The 23,672-nt window shown below is 38.7% G+C and overlaps 1 protein-coding gene across 4 annotated transcripts in view; it reads right to left on the minus strand.

The window, feature by feature from the left end:
- The window catches only part of NEIL3 (nei like DNA glycosylase 3), a 78,210-nt gene that overhangs the window by 13,409 nt on the left and 41,129 nt on the right, over window positions 1-23,672 (minus strand). For all 4 annotated transcript variants that reach the window (XM_070460112.1, XM_070460110.1, XM_070460109.1 and 1 more), the window contains exons 2-6: window positions 15,659-15,786; window positions 8,874-9,008; window positions 8,360-8,573; window positions 2,826-2,900; window positions 935-1,101 (exon numbers count right to left, since the gene is read on the minus strand). In XM_070460112.1, the coding sequence (XP_070316213.1) occupies window positions 935-1,101; window positions 2,826-2,900; window positions 8,360-8,573; window positions 8,874-9,008; window positions 15,659-15,684 (617 nt within the window). In that variant the 5' untranslated portion in view covers window positions 15,685-15,786. The remainder of the gene's footprint in view (window positions 1-934; window positions 1,102-2,825; window positions 2,901-8,359; window positions 8,574-8,873; window positions 9,009-15,658; window positions 15,787-23,672) is intronic.

A 23,672-nucleotide genomic window follows, 5' to 3' on the forward strand; every position in this document is an offset into this window, starting at 1 on the left:
TTTAACAGCTTGCAGTCTTCACGTGGCTTCGCCAGTGTTACCATCAATGATTTGAGGTTTGTGGCAATGCTTTTCCAATTAAATAATGTCTGCTTGCTCATTTACTTAGCCAAAATTATAGCTCTAAAAGAAACATCAAATTACACTTTTTGTATGAGATTTTTCCAAGCTTTTGTGTTCCTATAAAGAGCTAATGTCCCTGCACTCTTGTAGCACTTAATGTGCTTCATGTCTGTACTGATTCATCTGACTTAAAATCACAAATCCTGCAGCTCCTTTATATGGTTAATATTTCACCCAGCCTTCCAGGGACGCTAGTTCTGAACTGACACTTATTTGAGCAGGCCCGAAGTACCACTGTGCTCCACAGGTCAGAGCAGGGGCTTGTGCAGGTCAGGAGAGCAACACAGTTTTAGCTCAATTCTCGCAGTGGAGCCAGTGGGTCCTTGAACCCACCCAGTGGTGAGTTCCCTGCTCTGGAACGCAGAATGGGAACAGACTTACTCAGCCACTGGCTGAATCACCACGTCGTGTTTACTAAGTAGTTGGTTGCTTCACCAGGAAGACAGCAATTCAGTAAAGAGAGTTTGCTAATGTTTTCTATTAAGAGCTTTGGAAAGTAGTTGCATTTTTCCTATTATTGACAAAACTACACTTCCTAGTAATCATTTTATAAATGAGACAAAAGCCAAAGCCTGGATATTAACATTAAACTTAGAGATTTTCTGCAGAATCAGAAGAGGCTCATAAACCATCTCCAGATCATTCTGGTTTTTGGATGATATTATTTACTATTTTCTTCCAAGCCTTCAAACACTTGTGAGTTATGTTCTGTTCTTAATAGCCTGATAGCTCTTCAGCTATGTTCTCTTATTAATAGACCTTTTGTTAAGAGAATTGGGGCAAACAGTACACTTTAAATTAGATTTCTCACCATATGTCAACATGCTGAGGATTTTCCTTCTGACAGTGAGGACAGAAATATGTCATTCTGTTATTCTCCCCTAAGCGACACACAGTTATTTTGCAGCAACACTGACCACAGTTTGGACGCTTGTAAACCTTACAGTATTTAGAGAGAGCAGATCCCACTTTGCAGCACTAAAAGCAAACAAACAAACATTACGTTATGTTATATATGACATATTCTTGAAAGACATTTCTAAAAATGATTTGTTAAAAATGTACATAGGCTTATACATATGTCCTCATGATCTTTCTTTCATCTGAGAAAAAGGTATTGACAAGATTCAGCAACATTTGTCAAATAAGGTTTATGTGAAGTAATTAAGCCATTATTTTATAACTTATTAGTATTTAAAATTGCTCTTTGCATGGCTTTTTACCCTCTTATCTAAACAGGATACAAAAGTGCTATAATTTAAAATGCCTTTCATGCTTTTAAGGTTTTTATAATTAAACATAATTATGTGGTTATAAGAAAAAGACTAGATTAGCTTTAAATCTGATTATTTTTAGAATATTGAAGCTGCTCACTTTGTTTCAATAGCCAAAAAATTTATTTCTACAGGGTAAAGCTTAATAAGATCATCTTCTTTGCTGACCTAAAAAGGGACAGTTGTTTTTAATCTTACAATTCACTGAAAAAGAAGAAAAATTCAAATACCATCCTAGCAGCAAACATGTTCCATTTGGCAGAATTCTATTTCAAAAGACATTGATTATTCTCTGTCAGTTTTATTCTACTCACACACACGTAAAACTCCTCCAAAAGCCAATGTTTGGGATTTATATCAGCAGTGTGAAAATTTAAAAGTTCAGAAATACAGCAAATAATAGTACAAGCTGAAAATTAAAAAAACAATCCATAATAATTTAAGCCAAGTATTGAAATACACATCTTAATCTGGGCAGAAAATGGGTAGTGATTTGGAATCATCTTTCCCTAAAAGCACAAGTGGGCATATATAATATTAAAACAGCCACAGATACTTAGGACAGGTATGTAAATCTAAAGACTCATTAACACTTTAGGCCAACTAATGAAGAATCCTACAACACCTGACTTTCTAACAATAGCAAGAATAAACATTTTGAACATATAAAATGGAATGTAGAGAAAAAAAGACATATTTATGATAATTTGTTTAAAGATAAAATATGTTTCTCCTTAGTTGCTCAGTCATGTCTGACTCTTTGCAACCACATGGACTGTAGCCCGCCAGGCTCCTCTGTTCATGGGATTTCCGAGGCATTGGGATTGCCACTGCAAAGGGTTGCCATTTCCTTCTCCAGGGGACCTTCCTGACCCAGGGATTGAACCCATGTCTTCTGCATTGTCAGGCAAATTCTTGACAGGTGAGCTACCAGGGAAGCCCATGCCTATATACACAACTCTCAAAATTTACAGTTCTCAAAACAGCGTCTGTGTTAAGACAAATATTACCCTATTTTATAGATAAACTAAACCTAAGTTAAGTAACCTAAATAATATTAACCACACAAATGGTAAGTGGCAAAATGTGATTGAAACAAAGACTATATTTATCCCAAAGTATTGACTCTCTCTCTAGGCTACCTATCTTTTACTTTTATATGCCCAAAATTAGAACATGAGTCTAAGTAACATGCCAACATACCTGTCTCCCAACTTAGTATAAAGATAATCTAACATAATTATAGTTAGTTTGGGCTGACCTTTGACCTAAAATTTTAAGATGTTAATTATGCCCACAACATGTCACTTCTCCCCACTGCACCTCTATGCTCTTACCCTTAGACGGCTACATACAGCCTTAACATTTTTGGTGCAATTAAAGGAAAATAAGCAACATTTTGCATAGTTGAAAAATGTTTGCTCTTACCCTGTAAAAAAGAATGCTGAAATCACGTATCATTTTCACAAGGTGATGGATCTGTTCATCTGTTAACTGACAAACCTTAAAATAGAAAAACTACTCAGGACAGTTTCATAATTTGTTCATTACTATAGACAGTAATACCACTTGCCAGGTCTAAGAGTACTATAAAAAGATTTGAAATATATGCATCTCTTCTAAAACTCATGTATCTATTTAGTGTTCTTAACAGCATTGACCATTTCAAGCACAGATAAATAAACACCATTCTTGAACTTATTTACAAAACAGAAATGAACTCACAGACATAGAAAACAAACCAAAGGGGTATAGCAGCAGGGGTGAAAGTGAAAGCGTTAGTCACTCAGTTGTGTCCAACTCTCTGCGATCCCATGGACTGTATCCCGCCAGGCTCCTCTGTCCGTGGGATTTCCCAAGCAGGATACTGGAGTGGGTTGCCATTACTTTCTCCAGGGGATCTTCCTGACCCAGGGATCAAATTAGGGTCTCTTGCACTGCAGGCACAAAGGAAGTCGCCAGTAGTGGGGTGGGGGAGATAAATTAGGAGTTTAGGATTAACAGATACACACTACTATATGTACAAGAGACAATAAGTTTCCACTGTATAGCACACAGAACTATATTCAGTATCCTGTAATAATCTATAATGGAAAAGATGTTGAAAAAGAATATGTACATATGTGTGTATAACTGGACATAGTCAAGCAGGAGATGGTAAGAATAAACATCGGCATCCTAGGAATCAGCAAACTAAAATAGACAGGAATGGGCGAATTTAATTCAGATGACCATTATATCTACTACTCTGGGCAAGAATCCCATAGAAGAAATGGAGTAACCATCATAATCAACAAAAGAGTCTGAAATACAGTGCTTAGGTGCAACCTCAAAGAAAACAGAATGACCTCAGTTCATTTCCAAGGCAAACCATTCAACATCACAGTAATCCAGGTCTATGGCCCAACCACAGACGCCAAAGAAGCTGAAGTTGATCACTATTATGAAGATATAGAAGACCTCCTAGAACTAAAACCTAAGAAAGATGTTTTATTCATCATCAGGGATTGGAATCCAAAAGTAGGAAGTCAAGATATACCTAGAGTAACAGGCAAATTTGGCCTTGGGAAACAAAATGGAACAGGGCAAAGGCTAACTGAATTCTGCCAAGAGAATGCACTAGTCATAGCAGATACCTTTTTTAACAACACAAGAGACAGTTTTACACATGGACATCACCAAATGGTCAATACCGAAATCAGATTGATTACATTCTTTGCAATCGAAGGATGGAGAAACTGTATACAGTCAGCAAAAACACGACCTGGAGTTGACTGTGGCTCAGATAATCAGCTTCTCATAGCAAAATTCAGGCTTAAACTAAAGAAAACCATGAAAAACAGTAGGTCAGCCAGGTATGACTTAAATCAAATCCCATATGCATTCACGATAGAGGTAGCAAACAGATTTAAGGGACTAGATCTAGAAGAACTATGGACACAGTTCTGTAATATTGTACAGGAGACGGCAAACAAAACCATCCAAAAGAAAAAAAAAAGCAAGAAGGAGACTACAAATAGCAGAAGAACGAAGAGACGTGAAAAGCAAGGGAGAGAGGGACAGGTACATCCAATTAAATGCAGAGTTTCAAAGAATAGCTAGAAGAGACAAGAAGGGCTTCTTCAAGGCAAAAGAAAACAACAAAAGGGGAAAGACTAGAGATCTCTTTAGGAAAACTGGAAACATCAAAGGAACATTCCACCCAAAGATGGGCACAATAAAGGAAAAAAATGGTAAAGACCTAGTAGATGCTGAAGAGATCAAGAAGAGATGATCTGTATAAAAAAGATCTTAATGAACCAGATTACTGTGATGATGTGGTTAGTTACCCAAAGTCAGATGTTCTAGAGTGTGAAATCAAGTGGGCCTTAAGAAGCACTGATGCAATAAAGCTACTAAATGCAATGAAATTCCAGCAGAACTACTCAAATCCCTAGAGAAGGATGCTATCAAGGTTTTGCATTCATTATGTCAGCAAATCTGGAAGACCCAGCAGTGGCCACAGGACTGGAAAAGGTCAATCCTCATCCCAATTCCTAAGAAGGGTAGTAACAAAGAATGCGCCAGCCATCGGACAGTTGCACTCATCTCCCATGATAGTAAGGTCATGCTTAAAATCTTGCATGCTGGGCTTCAGCATTATGTGAACCAAGATCTTCCAGATGTCCAAGCTGGGTTTAGAAAAGGAAGAGGAACTAGAGACCAAATTGCCAACATATGCTGGATCATAGAGAAAGCAAGGGAATATCAGGAAAACATCTATCTAAAAAAAAAAGGAAAAACATCTATCTTTGTATCATTGACTAGGCTAAAGCCTTTGACTGTGTGGATCATGACAAACCATGGAAAGCTCTTAAACAGATGGTGACAGCAGACCATTTTACTTGCTTCCTGAGAAACCTGTATGCAGGTCAAGAAGCAACGGTTAGAACCTGTATGGAACAACCGATTGGTTCAAGATTGAGAAAGGGCTACGACAGAGCTGTCTGCTGTCACCTGCTTGTTTAATCTGTATGCTGAGCACATCAAGAGACATGCCAGGCTGGACGAGTTACAAGCTGGAATCAAGACAGGCAGGAGAAACATCAACAACCTCACATGTGGGAGGAACTAAAGAGCCTCTTGATGAGGGTGAAGGAGGAGAGTGAAAGAGCTGGCTTAAGACTAAATACTAAAAAAACTAAGATCATGGCATCCAGCCCCATTACTGCATGCAAATAGAAAGGGAAAAGGTGGAAGTAGTGACAAATTTCCTTTTCTTAGGCTCCAAAATCACTGTGGACGGTGACTGCAGCCATGAAATCAGATGACTGCTTCTTGGCAGGAAAGTGATGATAAAACTAGACAGTATATTGAAAAGCAGAGCCATTACTCTGCCGACAAAGGTCCATATAGTCAAGGCCATGGTCTTCCCAGTGGTCACGTACTGTTGTGAAATCTGGACCATAAAGAAAGCAGAATGCCAAAGAACTGATGCCTTCAAACTGTGGTGTTGGAGAAGACTCCTAAAAGTCCCTTGGACAGCAAGGAAATCACACCAGTCAATACTAAAGGAAATCAACCCTGAATATTCACTGGAAGGACTAATGCTGAAGCTGAAGCTTCAGTATTTTGGTTATCTGATGTGAACTGATGACTCATTGGAAAAATCCCTGATGCTGGGAAAGACTGAGGGTAGAAGGAGAAGAGGGTGTCAGAGGTTGAGATGGCTGAACAGCATCACTGATGCAATGGATATGAACTTGGGCAAACTCCAGGAGGTGGTGAGGGACAGGGAGATCTGGTATGCTGCAGTCCACAGGGTCGTAAAGAGTCGGACACAACTGGGCGACTGAATAACAACATAACTGAATCACTTTGCTGTACACATGAGACTAACATAACATTGTAAATTAACTATACCTCAACTTTAGAAAAAGTTAAAATTATAAGAAAAAGAAAAAATACTATTCTTATTTATAAACTTTAATCCTAAATTCAAGTATTTATTGAATATCTTCTCTGTACTGGACATCTTCAAAGCCCCAATATTGCCCGTCACAGCCACCTTGAAAAGTTTTGTGGGAGATAAAGAGGAAAAGAAAAAAAAAAAAAAAGATCACAAAGAAAGAGGGGAGGGAAAAACAGGCACAAGAGTAGATGACCACCAAGGTCACTGTCAAGTTTTTAGTGAATTTATAGACACACATTAATACTAAAGTACTTGTTAATACATGGAAGAACTCAGAAACAGACTTTACTGAAGATTTTTTTTTGTGCATAAATCTCCGGGTTTCCCTTGTAGAATTAGTTATCATTTGGCACATGTAGTTTCAACAGCAATTCCAGAACAAATTCTTCCTGATGACTCTCTTTTGTGTAATGAATACATTTTTATGCAATGGAAATAAATTTATCAGTGCCTAAAATCTAAAACTGTTTAATCAACAAAATCCTTCTAAAAGTAAATATCATCTATTTTTTCATTTATTTAAAGTTAAAACATATGTATTATACTTCTCAAACTCACTTATTTTTTACCACATCTTACATACTATGTTCAGTCATATCTTAAAATGTTAAACTATACTTTTTCAATCATTGTACATATGCTTTTAGGGGGCTAGTAGCTTATCATTAATTTTTAACCTGCAGGCATTATGGTCAAATGATCTCCTACTAGATGAATGGCTGGCTGGATACAAAGTGATAAAAAGTAAATTGCCAGTTTATCAAAGGTAATAACAATGCTCTGGGTAACAACACTCAGTTCTTTTTTCAAAAATATTTTCCATAGACGTTGAGGTGATTTTAAAAAGCTCATAAACTCATTCCTGTTATAATTCTGTTTTGTTATTCTGTATTACAGAAATTTGACTAGCTTGTTCCAAGGGTCAAAAAACAAACAGAATCTATAACAATTATTAACTAGTTTCTTTGAAAAATTTCCTACTGATTGGATTGCATAAAACCTAACTGGGAAGAAATCATATAAAATAAATAGTTATCTTTGGAAATATGTAAAAGATGGTTTAGTTAATAGACAATACTTGGGTCTGGATAAAAGCCCTAATGTAACTTTCTTCCCTGGAAACTAAAATGTATGTATCCTTCCACCTGGATTTGAGTTCTAACCTCTCTGACCTTCTTACAACTTGGCCCTATTAATCATCATTTTCTTTTTTTTTTTCGACCTCTCCCTCTCTGTCAGTTCCCACCTCCCACCCCACAACATATAAATAAGTTCACATCACTTCAGTTGAAGAACAAGGAAAAAATCACCTAAAGACCCAGTTATGCCAACATCTCCCTTTGGCAGTTGAATATTTTCCTTTTGCTTCAATCTAAGCTAGCTTAACAATTACTCTAAAATTTGCTTCCATTTCCTCACCATTCACTTATTCTTAGCCTTTGCGTCCTGACTTCCAATCTTACCATTCCATCAAAACAGCATTTTCTAATGTCACAAATAGCTATCCTGAGTGAGTGCAGAGTATGAATTTAATATGCCAGATAGTAAGAGAAATTGGTGAGCTCAGTTCCTTCATACATTCACCAGATATTTCTTTAATGCCTTCCATGTGCCAAACACTGTATCTAGATGCTCAGATATATCAATGAACCAAACAGACACTTTCCTCCTAAGAGACTGTATTCTAGCAGAGAAGAGATCTTACATACTATATATGTAACAAGTAAACATCAGGCTGTATTTGAAAGTGATCAGTGGTATGGAGAAAAAAAAAGCAGAGCAAGTTACAGAAGACTGGGGGGATGAAGTGGGCATGCCCAGCTTTAAAAAGAGTGGCCAGGGTTGGTCTCACAGAGAAGCTGACACGGGCAAAGGCCCCCTGAAGTCTGCTGGGGAGACTGTGCTACTGCCATTCTCTCCAAACATGTCAGGCCAAATTTAAGTGTTCCTCGCTGAGCCCTTCACAATATTTAAAAATAAAGAAGTCATTTAAAAAATATCTAAAACCTACTTTGACAGAGGGATGGAGACCACTGTCAAAGAGAGCTTCATTTTTGATGATGTTTCCCACCCCAGGCAACACTTTCTGATCCATTAACACGTCACATAGCATCCGTCCTTTCTGCTTTTTCACTTCATTTTCTGCTCTGGAGAAACTAAATCTAGGTGAACATACATCTAATTCTTCCATCACTCTTATTCTCTGTTGGCTTTCTGTTGAGTTTCTAAAGAAAGGAATAGACAACACATTAATCATGTGCCTGGTTACAATCCAGTGTCATTTTAAATGATCTTTGATATAAAGATTATGTTAACCAGCATATAAAAGTTATATAGCCAAACAATGAAGATCCTACCAAACTATGTTATTTGAAGACTCTTTTAAATAATTTTTTTATCAATTATAAACCACTTTTTAAAAATTTGTGTTTATTTTTTCACTTCCACATGTGACATCCCAAATCCAGCTGCAGAGCCAACTTTTTAGTTTCGCAGCAGAAGCATTTTCTAACTTAATTTTTTACCTGATTTCTACTGATGAGTCAAAGAAACAAATCAGATCTTTGGTGAGCTGTACTTCAAAAACAGGAGAAACTCCATTCTTATTTTTAGACTCAAGTGGATTAATCACAAGCGAGCCTTTCATTCCAAAATGAATCCTGGAATAAAATCAAACCCATCTTTGAGCAGCAGAAAGTATCTTGTGCATTAAATTTTTGTTTCTTCATTTATTGGAATATAAGCAAACAAATACCAGTCACAATAAACACTCAAGGGCACAAAATAATAGCTAATATCACTTTTTTTTTTTTTTTTTTTTGGTTAATGCCTTTGCATCCTTATAAAACAAGATAGGGCAATCATTTTTCCAATCCACAAATAAAATAAGTTCCTAGAGAAATAATAAGGCCCTGACAATAATCCCAACAAAATATCCCCCTGTTCTCTTTCTTGTCAGATGAAGCATCTTTTATTCACACAACAGTCTACTGTCTTCTCAGCCTTTTCTCAGATTCAAAGGCTTGGGGTGAGATAAGGCTAAATTTAAACTGCCTATAATGGGTGTTTTTATGAATTCTACAAAGCCGCGAACACTAACATTTCTTAGTTCTAGCCACAGTGGATTGGAAATGTACCCATTCCAGAATGAGATATATAGCTTAACACACTTTTTCTTTTTTACCCCCTCCCCTGCTTTGGGATAACACAACGAAACAATTTTTTACAAAATCTTTCAGATCAAAAGAAAAGAGAACAAGTCAAAATACCATTGTCTTCAATTTTTTTAGTTTCCTTTTACCTTCATATGTATTGGGAAGAGGGGATTTATAAATATTTACAGTTAACTTGAAAGCCACAGTGCAATGATGAAAAATTCATAGCCTTTCAGTTTTTATAGGATTGATTAGCATGTCCAGTTAAAAAATAAAGAAAAAAAGTGGTTCTATGAGACTTCTGATGATGAAGATCAGAAATGATTCTCAAGATGAAATATTGTGTTCTGCCTTTCAAATCCTTCTCCTTATAGCTTTGTTGAGTTAATAAATATGGCTTTTTTTGGCAGCAAATGTTACTGCTCTATGCTTCTAATTCCAAAGCACCATGTTACAGTATTGTACAAGGTTAACCAGTCTAACTTTAAAAATGTGGATTTTTAAACTCTGTGTGCCCTACTATCAATCATATATGCATTTTACATGCCCCATAGTTCTTGACAGGAAAAATGTGTGCCTGTAAGTACTCTATACTTTAGCTTATGGAGGTTCAACCCCAGTGAAAGGTGCACAACTGTCATGCCCAGAAGCCATCATACCGAAAATCTTTTCAGCTGAATAGCTCATAAAGTGGATTCTAAATCATTTTCTATAATGAAACTGCATCCACATATAAAATCTCAAAGGTTAAGATCCAATTCAAAGGCAGGAGTAGTCCCAGTAAGAACCCCAGATCAAATACACATATGTATACCTTTTTTTGGTCTTACAAATCTATTTAGGGAGAAATGTGCACAAAAATAACTTCTTATAATTAACAAATTTTAGCTAACTTTTATGAAATAGCAAAATGTTGTGATAACCACGCTGCAACAAAACAACAAATTTTGCATTTATTGTTACATACCCTTTGTCTAAAACTAAGAAAAACATAACAGTATCATGAAAATTTTCAAGGCGCAATAAATACCTGTATTGTTACTACAATTGTCATACTGATGTCTTATAAACTGGGACATACACCCTTATTGTATTTGCATTCAAGAATCAGATTTGTTTTCAAGATTCCTCATTGTTATCAACCTAGTTTAGGAAAATGTTATTAGATCCTTATTTCTTGACAACTCAAGTTCCCTCCACCACAGTTCAACTGGTTTCTTGAGCTCATTCACTGTGCATAACATGACTGCCTGCCCACGGTGGGCTCCAGGCCCCACCAGGGGCAGTCTCTGTCCCTTCCTCTGATCCCAGTTTAGACACAGCTGATTCAGGAATGGACACATGAGTCAAGCTGGATTCATCAGAGTTCTCCTGACAAACTTCTTTGGGACAGAGAGAGATCAGTTTCTTGTTAGGACTGGGAGGCCTGGGAGCTGGGAGCTGTCTATGATATTACCGACAGGGCACCAGGCACCAGAATAGCCAAAGGAGGCCTGTCTGCAGAGACACAGACTGTAGAGGATTTCAGAGGAACAGAATCACAGAATGCAGAGTCTTCATAGCATTTAGTCTTTGCTTCCAGTTCTACCTGAAAGCTGACTCCATTATCTTCAGGTATTAAAAGACACTCATATTCTTATAACAAATAATTGTTAAAATTAAGTTGAGCTTCTGAAACTTACAACCAAAATTTTAATATGACAATTGTGTCCAAACTAAAAGTTGAAGTGATGGTAAGAAAATTGTATATTTTCTCCAGTTACACATATAAACATTATGGTAACTAAAATAGAAAATAAGTTACTACTTCAAAACCTTATTTTTCATGAATTAAGAACTTGCAGATGTACAAGCTGGATTTAGAAAAGGCAGAAGAGCTAGAGATCAAATTGCCAACATTCATTGGATCACAGAAAAAGAAAGATGATTTCAGAAAAACATCTACTTCTGCTTCACTGACTAGGCTAAAACTTCTGACTATGTGGATCAAAACAAACTATGGAGAACTCTTAAAGAGATAATAATACCAGACCACCTGATCTGTCTCCTAAGAAACCTGTATGCAGGTCAAAATGCAACAGTTAGAACCAGACATGGATCAATGGACCGGTTCAAAATGGGGAAAGGGGTACATCAAGGCTGTATATTGTCATCCTGCTTATTTAACTTACATCCAGAATACATCAGGTGAAATGCCGGGCTATGACTCACAAGATGGAATTAAGATTGCTGGGAGAAATATCAACAACTTCAGATATGCAGATGATGCCACCCTAATGGCAGAAAGTGAAGAGGGACTGAGAGGCCCCTGCTGAAGGTTAAAGAGGAGAGTGAAAAGCCTGACTTAAAACTCAACAATCAAAAAGCTAAGATCATGGAATCTGGTTCTATCACTTCATGGCAAATACAAGGGGAAATAATGAAGACAGTGGAAAATTTTATTTTTCGGGGCTCTTAAATCACTGTAGACAGTGATTGCACCATGAAATCAAAAGATGCTTGCTCCTTGGAAGAAAAGCTATGACAAACCTATGCAGCATAATAAAAAGCAGAGACATCACTTTGCCAACAAAGGCCCATATAGTCAGAGCTATGGTTTTTCCAGCAATTATGTACAAACATGAGAGTTGGGCCATAAAGAGGCTGAGCACCGAAGAATTAATGCTCTCGAATTGCAGTGCTGGAGGAGACTCTTGAGAGTACCTTGGACTGCAAGGAGATCAAACCAGTCAATCCTAAAAGAAATCAACCCTGAATATTCACTGGAAGGACTGATGCTGAAGGTGAAGCTCCAATACTTTGGCTACCTGTTGTGAAGAGCTGACTCACTGGAAAAGACCTTGATGCTGGGGAATACTGAGGGCAGGAGGAGAAGGGGATAATAGAGGATGAGATGGCTCGATGGCATCACCAACTCAATACACATGAGTTTGAGAAAACTCTGGGAGATAGTGAAGGACAGGGAAGCTTGGCTTGCTGTAAGTCCATGGGATCATAGAGCCAGACACAACTTGACAACTGAACAACAACCTATAGATATTTTAATGATCAGGTTTCTTAGATTGCAAGTGACACAGACTCAACTCAAAAAGTTTAGGCATTAATGGATATTTTGTAACTCATGGCTCTTAGGAAGGCTGAAGAATCAAAGTGCATGAGAGCCAGGAATATAGCTGGATCTCAGGGACAGAGGGAATAAGGGATGAAGATGCCTTGGGAACTCTCTCTGTTTTATGGAAACTGGCTGTATTTTCCATCACCTTATCTTTCTGGACAAGCTAGTGGCTCCATACAAGTACTAAGACATCGCATCCCAGATTCCCTCCATCACAGAGAGGCTAACTCTCCTCAACTCCAGGTGAGAATGTTCACAAAAGAACTCAGACTGACCCAATAGAGTATGTTAGGAAAGAAACGCTAAATTCAACTTGAACTCTCCAGTTACTGTGATCAGATAATCAGTTTCCAGAAGAAATGCTGTCCCCAAAAGTTAAGAGGGCAGACTGGACAAACAGTAGGTATTTACCACTCTAAAGTGTAAGATTTGGGGTCCTTATCACACTCCAGCTTTTCCTAACATGTCACGCGACAGATTACAAAGCTACATTTAAGCTGTAAAACCCTCTTACATGTAGCCTATCGTGGATTCCTTAAAGATTTTCCAGCAAGCTAAAAAACTGTCACATTATCTTTTGCATATCTCCAATAAATTACTAAATTACAAAACTGATAATGCATAATGCTTCACTAAAATGGCAAAACCTCCAAAATATTTCAGATACAGCTTTTGGTCTCTGAGTATGTATGTAACTGCAAATAATTAGTCATATAAACCACAAGTTAGAAATAGCTAATTTTTTTTGGAAAAGATACTCATTTAAAAATATATTTAGATACAGGTTAATCCACAATATAACCTGTGTCATTTTGATTGAAAATAGCAGCTTGAAGGGTGGGTGTGTCTGAGTGAATAGAGTTAAGATATGTACATACATAGCACTGGCAATACATGCACCCACAGTTAGTAGATATTCTATTCAGTAGTGGGATTGTGAAAGTATACATTTATTCTTATTTGTTCATTATGCTTAGTTTGCTCTAATGAGTAATTGATACATATTTAACAAAAAGTTAAACATGACTTTTTTCGTTACATATTAAAAGCTTCTGAAAAGTGTTTAGAAACAGTATAGGTATTAGTCACACATAACACCACAACTGTACTCCTAAAATAAATGTATGTTAAATCATTTTTATTATTTTCTGATACTGTTCCAAGTGCTTGAGCACTTAGATACATCTTTTAGCAACAGAAGTAGTCCGTACCTAGTTTGTACCTTTCTGAAGCTTGGATCTTACATAGCAGGTTCTCCTCCAGAGGGCTAGGCCTGTATTTCACTTTGATAACAAATGAATCCCAGGAAGACTCACAGCCTGACCTATAAGATGCACCAAAATCCAAGGGCAGCTTTAATTGTGAGATGCTGCCTATGGAGGGAATACTGTAAGTGATCATTAAGCACGTTTCTGGCTATAGGCTTTCGAAAGAGCAGACCAGCCGGGTGAGGAGAAAACAGGTCAGAAGTGAAGACAACGTTCCTGTCTCACACTCACAGACCTGCAGCCCCACACAGGATCCCATTTCTCTGACACAGTCATCCATCCTCCTGAGCAGCTTAGGTCAGGAGAGCATTTCTGTAACTTGTGTTAAACTCTGAAAGGGAATACAGTTGATTTTAGGTTGCTCATTTCATATTCAAACAGCTGATCTGCCAATGACCTTGAATCACTACATCAAGTAGTATCTGAGGCTGCAGAAACTGGAAAGAGACAAGGACCACGCTGCTCCTCATCCGTACGCGGAGGCGCACACCTGCCAGGGACGGTCCCACATCGCTGAGCTCGACCAAACGGCTGCGCTTGCTGAGAACTTCAGCAAACACCTACGGACAGCCTTTCACTGGGAAATGATTCCCCTTATCAGTCTGGTGGAGAAGACAGGATGAAAAGCTCCCTCTCATTCTACAGAAATAAATCTGCACCTCACACCAGAGAATCAATAACATATCAATGTTTTCAACTATCTCACATGGATCCCATTGCGTCCTTCTCTGTTCAGAGCAAAGGATTTTCAATCACATCAATCAATCTACTACCACAACAATGCAGCCTGCTCCTACATGAACTAGGAGGTTATGTGATGTTATCAATTACAGACTAAGAAAAACCATGAAGGGACAGTGCTCTCCAAGGACAGCAGCTGCTGACAATGAGAGAACACATCAAAGGAAAAGCAACTAGGTAAACTCTGAAGTACTCGAAACAAGCAAAAGATGAGATACAATAAATAACAATCACGTAGTCATATTATCTATGACCACTAGTCATCTTCACGGGGTCCAATAGCAGAACTTTCAAGAAGGTGAAAATCTAAAAGAAAAATTTTAAACGGTTTAAAGTTTACAGTCTGCAATAGCTTAGGCTAAACTACAAGAAGACAAAATTGACAGACATTTTACTCCATAGGACTTTTCATATTTTTTGCAAAAATCAGATAGATGACTATATACATTTCAACACCTTTACCACTAAGTCAATCTGTAAGTTAGCAACTAATTTCCATAAGAACTGTAAAACAGCAGAGAACTCGTTACTTCTGTGGAAAGTCTTTGAAACGTACAGGTCAGTTTCCATTTCTGTACAAGCCTTTGGAGAAAGAAGGAAGAGAGAAAAATATACAAATCTGGAGAGACATTCCAATCAAACTAGGAGGCGTCATAAAGAAAATGATGGCACTAATGCAATAAACATTTGGTAAAAACAAGAGTGGGAGAGGGCACCACAGGGCGTCTGGAGATGAGCCAAACAGACGCCTTGTTCTAACAACCTTTGGGAGACCTTGCCTGACTGTCTTTTTTTTTTTTTTTAAATAAATAAATTGATTAGCTCTCCAAGTAATGATGACATCACACTTTATTCTTCTACTCGCTGCTTTCCACGATAATTTCAAAAATTTCAACCTCTTGTAGTAGAGCTCTCTTAAAAATGGAGTACTTTCTCCGTGATTAAATGTGACAAGCGGCAAACTGCAAGAAAAGCCTTCTGCAGATCTTTAAAGATAGAGAGGTCAGATGTATTGTACAGGTTTATCTTACCGTAAAGCTTTTGGCCCAAAGTACATGAAGAGCTCCTTCCCCAAAGTTTCCACACCACTGTAAACATGTCCATTAAACAGTCTCAAGAAATTCTGACTGGAATTTTTATTATTATTCAGTGCAGCAGCCTAGGGGAAAATAAACACATGTAAATACACAAACTTGAAATAAAAATCATAATTTAAATCTTAACATTTTTATATTACTCTATGCTCAGGTGCATCCCAATGAGAAGAATCATCTCAAATAAGTTGAGTAATGTAAATAGCTGTTTACATACATTTTGTTAAATAACTAGGCAGTTATTTAAAGAGAGAGGCCTAAAGAAAAAAAAAAAAGTGGAAAAAAAAGTCATTGGCACAGAATCAAAATGAATTTCTCCCAGGACTATACTGCTCTGTGCATGAAAAAAGAAAGCACAGGGAAATGACATGAATGTTTTAAAGTTAAAAACTAGGGCACAGAGTCTTCCGTTTCCAAAGTATAGTCAAGGTCCTTGGAAGAGCATTCAGATAAAAACATCTAAACGTGGCAAAGAATAACCTAGGTAAAGAATAGAGGCAAACAATATATTTTGGTAAAAAAATAAATTTGGACCTGTGATGATGAACTCATAAACCAGTAAGGAAAAAAAAGAGGGCAAAAGCCAAGTAAAAGTGAGAGAGAACCCCAAAGGTAAGGAGCCAGATTTTATCAGAAAGGCATTTACTGGACATTAAGACATGAGGCCTCCGGTTTTCATGGCTCTGTGGGACATGGAGGGTCACAGGCAGAGCCAGGAGTCCCCCTGGAGGGGAATCTGGCCGCAGGGCTGCCCCTCTCCCGCTCCGCAAGCGTAATGTTCAGAATAAAGGAAACAGAAACCCAGTACACCTTCCCCCATCAGCATGGAAAGCCAACAACATACTGGCAGAATTACAACATATATACCGAACATTATAAAAAAGACCAAGGTAATTACAGGCGTAAAATATCAGGACTCCTGTGGGTGAAGGGCAGGAATGCATTAAGTTTACATATACCTGAGAAGCCATGCCAAATAACCATTTTCTTTTTTAAAGAAATAAATTGACTAGCCTTTGAAGTAAAAATCATAATGACAGAGAAAATGATGACAGAGATAAACCTTTCTTCTGAAGCTGAGCAGTATGCATGCTGTGATGATAAAATTATAAAACAGTTTAGATACTATGAGCAAAATGAGACAGTATGCCACTTGAGAAGAGTGGAGAAATAACTCTGGAAACAATGAAGAGATAGAGCCAAAGCGAAAACAACACCCAGTTGTGGATGTGATCGGTGATGGAAGTAAAGTCTGATGCTGTAAAGAACAATATTGCATAGGAACCTAGAATGTTAGCTCCATGAATCAAGGTAAATGGAAGTGATCAAACAGAAGATGGCAAGCATAAACCTGGACATTTTAGGAATCAGTGACCTAAAACAGAATTGAATGGGTGAATTTAATTCAGATGACCAGTATACCTACTACGGTAGGCAAGAATCCCTCAGAAGAAATAGAGTAGCCCCCATAGTCAACAAAAGAGTCCAAAATGCAGTACTTGAGTGCAATCTCAAAAAACAACAAAACGATCTGCTTGTTTTCAAGGCAAACCATTCAATAACACAGTAATCCAAGTCTATACCCCAACCAGTAATGCTGAAGAAGCTGAAGTTGAACGGTTCTATGCTGATTGACAAAACCTTCTAGAACTAACATCAAAAAAAGATGTCCTTTTCATTACAGGGGACTGGAATGCAAAAGTAAAAAGTCAAGAGATACCTGGAGTAACAGGCAAATTTGGCCTTGAAGTATGGAATGAAGCAGGGCAAAGGCTAATAGGGTTTTGCCAAGAGAACTCAATGGTCATAGCAAACACCCTCTTCCAACAAAACAAGAGACAACTCTACACATGGACATCACCAGATGGTCAATACCAAAATCAGACTGATTATATTCTTTGCAGCCAAAGATGGAGAAGCTCTATACAGTCAGTAAAAATAAGACTGAGAGCTGACTGTGGCTCAGTTCATGAACTCCTTATTGGCAAATTCAGACTTAAATTGAAGAAAGTAGGGGAAACCACTAGACCATTCAGATATGACCTAAATCAAAACCCTTATGATTATACAGTGCAAGTGACAAATAGATTCAAGAGATTAGATCTGATAGAGTCCCTAAAGAACTATGGACAGAGGTTCATGACATTGCAGGGCAGGGATCAAGACCATACCCAAGAAAAAGAAATGAAAAAAGGCAAAATGGTTGACTGAGGAGGCCTTACAAATATCTGAAAAAGGAAGAGAAGCTAAAGGCAAAGGAGCAAAGGAAAGAAATACCCATCTGAATGCAGAGTTCCAAAGAATAGCAAGGAGAGATAAGAAAGCCTTAGTATGTGATCAATGCAAAGAAATAGAGGAAAACAATAGAATGGGAAAGACTACAGATCTTTTCAAGAAAATTAGAGATACCAAGGGAACACCTGATGCAAAGATGGGCACAATAAAGGACAGAAACAGTATGGACCTAACAGAAGCAGAAGATATTAAGCAAAGGTAGCAAGAATACACAGAAGAACTATACAAGAAAGATCTTAATGACCTATATAACCACAATGGTGTGATCGCTCACCTAGAGCCAGACATCCTGGAATCTCACATCAAGTGGCCCTTAGGAAGCATCACTATAAACAAAGCTAGTGGAGGTGATGGAATTCCAGCTGAGCTATTGCAAGTCCTAAAAGATGATGTTGTTAAAATGCTGCACTCAATATGCCTGCAAATTTGGAAAACTCAGCAGTGGCCACAAGACTGGAAAAGGTCAGTTTTCATTCCAGTCCCAAAGAAAGGCAATGCCAAAGAATGCTCAAGCTACCCCACAATTGCACTCATCTCACATGCTAGCAAAGTAATGCTCAAAATTCTCCAAGCCAGGCTTCAGCAAACGTGAACCGTGAACTTCCAGATGTTCAAACTTCCTTAGAAAAGGAAGAAAAACCAGAGATTAAATTGTCTGCCAACATCCTTTGGATCACAGAAAAAGCAAGAGAGTTCCAGAAAAACATATACTTCTGCTTCATTGACTATGCCAAAGCCTCTGACTGTGTGGATCAGGAGAAACTGTGGAACTTCTTAAAGAGATGGGAATACCAGACCACTTTACCTGCCTCCTGAGAAATCTGTAGTAGGTCAAGAAACAACAGTTAGAACCAGACATGGAACAATGGACTGGTTCCAAATTGGAAAAGGAGTACGTCAAGGCTGTATATTGTCACCCTGCTTATTTAACTTCCATGCAGAGTACATCATGCAAAATGCTGGGCTGGATGAAGTACAAGCTGGAACCAAGACTGCGGGAGAAATATCAATAACCTCAGATATGCAGATGATACCACTCTAGTGGCAGAAAGCGAAGAGGAACTGAAGAGCCTCTTGATGAAAGTCAAAGAGGAGAGTGAAAAAGCTAGCTTAAAACTCAATATTCAAAAAACAAAGATCATGGCATCAAGTGTCATCACTTCATGGCAAATATATGGTGAAACAGTAGAAACAGTGACAGACTTTATTTTCTTGGGCTCCAAAATCACTGCAGGTGGTGACTGCAGCAATGAAATCAAAAGATGCCTGCTCCTTGGAAGAAGTTATGAGCAACCTAGACAGCATATTAAAAAGCAGAGACATTACTTTGCAACAAAGGTCATCTAGTCAAACCTATGGCTTTTCCAGTAGTTATGTATGGATGTGAGAGCTGGACCACAAACAAAGCTGAGCGCTGAAGAATTGGCGCTTTTAAACTGTGGTATTGGAGGAGACTCTTGAGAATCCCCTGGACTGCGGAGATCCAACCAGTCCATCCTAAAGGAAATCAGTCCTAAATATTCATTGGAAGGACTGATGCTGAAGCTGAAACTCCAATACTTTGACCGCCTGATGGGAAGAACTGACTCATGTGAAAAGTCCCTGATGCTGGGAAAGATTGAAGGCAGGAGGAGAAGGGGACTACAGGATGAGATGGTTGGATGGCATCACCAACTCAGTGGTCATGAGTCTGAACAAGCTCCAGGAGTTGGTGATGGACTGGGAGGCCTGAGGTGCTACAGTCCATGGGATCGCAAAGAGTTGGATGAACTCTGGCACAAATCAGTGGTTATCAAGCACTGGCACAGCAAGCCTGAGTACTCAGTGAGGGAAAAATATTCTTTCACATTTGCCATATTTTTATAAATGAATCTCTTAGAACCCTAAACTGAGAAGCACCAAGAATTTGATGCTTTTCTACTGAACAAGACTTTTTGCTGTCTCTTGCATACACTTCAAACCAAGTGTAGATTAAGATAGCAGTTTTGAGGTGGGTTTCCATGACAACCAATTAGTAGTTAAAAATTCTCATAAATTAGCCCAGAGACTTTGAGGATGATGATTAATAGAGCAGAAATAGATCTGTTTTGAATAACCTTTGCTTCAACATAGACTAGGTTTTATATTTTTCAGAATTTTTGCCATAACATCTTATGATCTTTTAAACCTTCATTTTCTAAATTAATGGTTCAGGGGCCTGTGTTCCTGTTACTCTAGAGCCAATAGCCTCTTATCCCTCCCAGTATTCTTTACTAGTAACTCGTTTTCACTGTGTCCTCTGAAGTCCTCTGACTTCTATTAGGGTTCCCAGTGAAGGCTGGGTGGGCATCTGGCCCCATTTCACATGCACAGCCCTGGACACCACAGCAGCATCCCCCACTTCTTGGTTAGGAGAAAATGTGCTGACTGTCACCCCAGTGTTTGCATTTTCCTTTAAGCTTTACAAGTTAAATCTAAAACCCGTCATCTATCCAATATGCAGGAAAAGGTCACCATGCCAATCCGCACACCCTTCACCCTGCCCTGAACCTAGGACACTTCCTTTCTGGGACATACAGAACCCTCACAGCCTATGCCTGACTCCCTTGTAAGGGAGTCTATCCCTGTTTCAGGTTGAGTGCACATCCCTTTGTTTCCCTAAGCACCTGTGTGCACCATGACCCCAGTGTTCAGACCTCCTTTTCTCTCCTTGATCTGGCTTTACCAAGTTCTATAATGGCTCCTGTCACAGACAGAAAAGAAAACCTTGATATAGACAGCGGTGTGACCATATCTAATAAAATAGTAAATGGGTCCCTAATGTCTCCCAGGAAGTCTGCTCACAGCACTAAATTAACCATTTTGCAAGAACTTAACACCATGTAGTTTAAAATTCTCAGTCAACAGCTACCATAGTTCATGCCACTCACTTGGCTGTGTCCACGACTTTGACATCCTCTAAGGATAAAGATGGCAGGACGCATCTGGACACACACTCTCCACATAAAAAATGTACCATTTAGGGCTGCTGAACTGGATTCATTCATTTCAGGAAAGCCTGTTGACTTCGTACTGTGCGTGAGGCCCTGCTAGGCCTTATTCTAGACATCTGAAAACCGAACCGGGCCATTTCCCGGGGAGCTTCCGTCCCTGCAGGGTAACTGCCCGCTGTTCAGCGACTAGACTGGGCCATCGAAAACCGCCCCAGTATTAAAGCACCCAGGTGTGATTCAACGGTCATACATCATTGGGTTTTGTTACGATTGGCTAAACAAAATCTGTGAGTACAATTCATATCAAAAAGTTTTGTGCTACTTATTCTTAAACCACTGTAACATCCATTTCAGAAGGTATAAATTAAAAGAAACCATAAAACCCTGGGGTGGGGGGGGAAGTATGGGTTCTTAATGAAAACCTTCCTTTTTCTTGCTCCAAGTTAAATGCCAGAGTTTCGAATAATGTCTATTAGGAAGAAATCTAAACCTAGCTTATTCTGATTTTTATCCTATATTTTCCCTGGGAAATTTCTAATTCTGTGCTAAATACTCCTATTAGTTCCTGCAGTCCTGAAGAAGTTTGGTTCCATGTGTAGCTAATGGAGAGCACAGCTGAAATGCCCTATAGACCAAGATTGAGGGGCAGGTTAAAAAAAGAGGTTTTCCATACAGTACTAATCTGTTAAGACACCACAGGATGTCTTGGGGTATGTATCTATGTGCTGTCCAATTACTGCCAACCATCAGAGGTTTTAGGAAGTCTAATGAATGTGACCATGGGAAATGTCTCCCCAGCCAAAGGAGGATTCAGCAGAAGGCCCTCCCAAATGTTAGGGTTCCTGGACCACTTATTAACAAGACAAAGAGGAGTATGTGCCCTTAGAACTAAATTGCTTGTACATAAGAAGATGAGTCAAAAAACACAAATGCCAATATACTTGAAATGCATGACACCAGTAAGTCTCTTCACACAGCTGTCCATGAGAAGTGAACCATGGTGTCCTGATGGACAGAGTCACAAAGAACCAGAAGCCAAATCTTCACAGGTGTGCTGGTTTTGTACTCTACTCTATAATCAAAAATAACACAGAATAGGACATCAAAAACAGAATGTGGAAAGGGACGATATTAAAGTCTCTACAAATACTGAAAAAAGATGTTTTGGGCCTGATGAAGGTGAAGGTGACTATGACAATACAGATGTCAGCAGGGGCAGGTGGGGGACGATCACAGGTGGCGAGGCTGGAGCTGTGGAAACACACAGATTTGACACTATCCGATGACTTCTGTGGCATAGCCGGCTCCAGCTACAGACGCCTCGAGCCCTTGGCTCAACTGTGTGTCAGAGTTAGTTTTTTAATACTTGATGAGGTGCTTGGGAATTAAAAAGACATGTTAGCACAGCCTCCTCCTTGCTCACACACACAATTTGTCACTCGATGTACACTCGCTGGGACTAGAATTTCCCTGCCTGGGAAACATAATCATCTTGAGGCTTTCTACCTGCCAAACCCAGCACAGGGCTTTTTACAACCTAGTGCTGGCACTTACCAACTGAACTAGTGTCTGTGACTCGTGTTTCTCCCTTATTCATCTGTGAGCTCCTGTGGACAGCGACTATGGTGTTTCCTTATCCCCGGGCACTTCACACGATGCCTGGAGCTCAGGAAACATCTGTGGGATGAGCCAGATCCCTCCCTCCTGCCCTCTCGATATTCCCCACCCATCGTCCCCATCTTGCTATACCTTTCCCAAGGCTTCTTGGCAAAAACTTCTGCTCCACCAACTGTTTTAGCTCCTCTGAGAATTATTAACATCCCAGTCTCTTATTTTCTAATTATCTGCAAAGAAATGAGGCTTAAATATAGGAGTACCAAGTTCTCCGTTAAATATTATAGTTAATGTGATATATTAAAATTATAAAATATTATAGTTAATATTATAGTTAAATATTATAGTTAATCATAATTTTCCATTAAGTAAAAAGAACTTTACAGGAAGGTTTAGGATTTCAGCAACCAGCCCCAGCTTGCCCTGGTTTTTACTTAAGATGTTTCAGTTCAGTTCAGTTCAGTTCAGTCCAGTCACTCAGTCGTGTCCGACTCTTTGCGACCCCATGAATCGCAGCACGCCAGACCTCCCTGTCCATCACCAACTCCTGGAGTTTACTCAAACTCACGCCCATCGGGTCGGTGATGCCATCCAGCCATCTCATCCTCTTTTGTCCCCTTCTCCTCCTGCCCCTAATCCCTCCCAGCATCAGGGTCTTTTCCAATGAGTCAACTCTTTGCATGAGGTGGCCAAAGTATTGGAGTTTCAGCTTCAGCATCAGTCCTTCCAATGAACACCCAGGACTGATCTCCTTTTACTTAGCATTTAAATGGCTGCTTTAAAAATCTTATTTGGGTTTTTAGGGAGATGATACAAAAAGATCTTTTATCCAATTGTCTATTGGGCATTTGACCCAAATCACCTGATCCCCAGTACACTATCATTTCTAAAATAATCTGCTCTAGAGGATATAAAATAAAAGTAAAATAAAAATTAAAAATTTCAAAATAAAAATTTCAACTTATAATTGACCATCTCAAGCACCTGAATACATTTTTAACTGCTTTTTTCTTTGAAAACACCATTTGAGGGAGAAATTCTTACGTACCAGTGATGGTATGTTCCATTTA

The sequence above is a fragment of the Odocoileus virginianus genome, chromosome 32 (genome assembly GCF_023699985.2).
Source record: "Odocoileus virginianus isolate 20LAN1187 ecotype Illinois chromosome 32, Ovbor_1.2, whole genome shotgun sequence".
In the NCBI taxonomy this organism is placed as follows: Eukaryota; Metazoa; Chordata; class Mammalia; order Artiodactyla; family Cervidae; genus Odocoileus; species Odocoileus virginianus.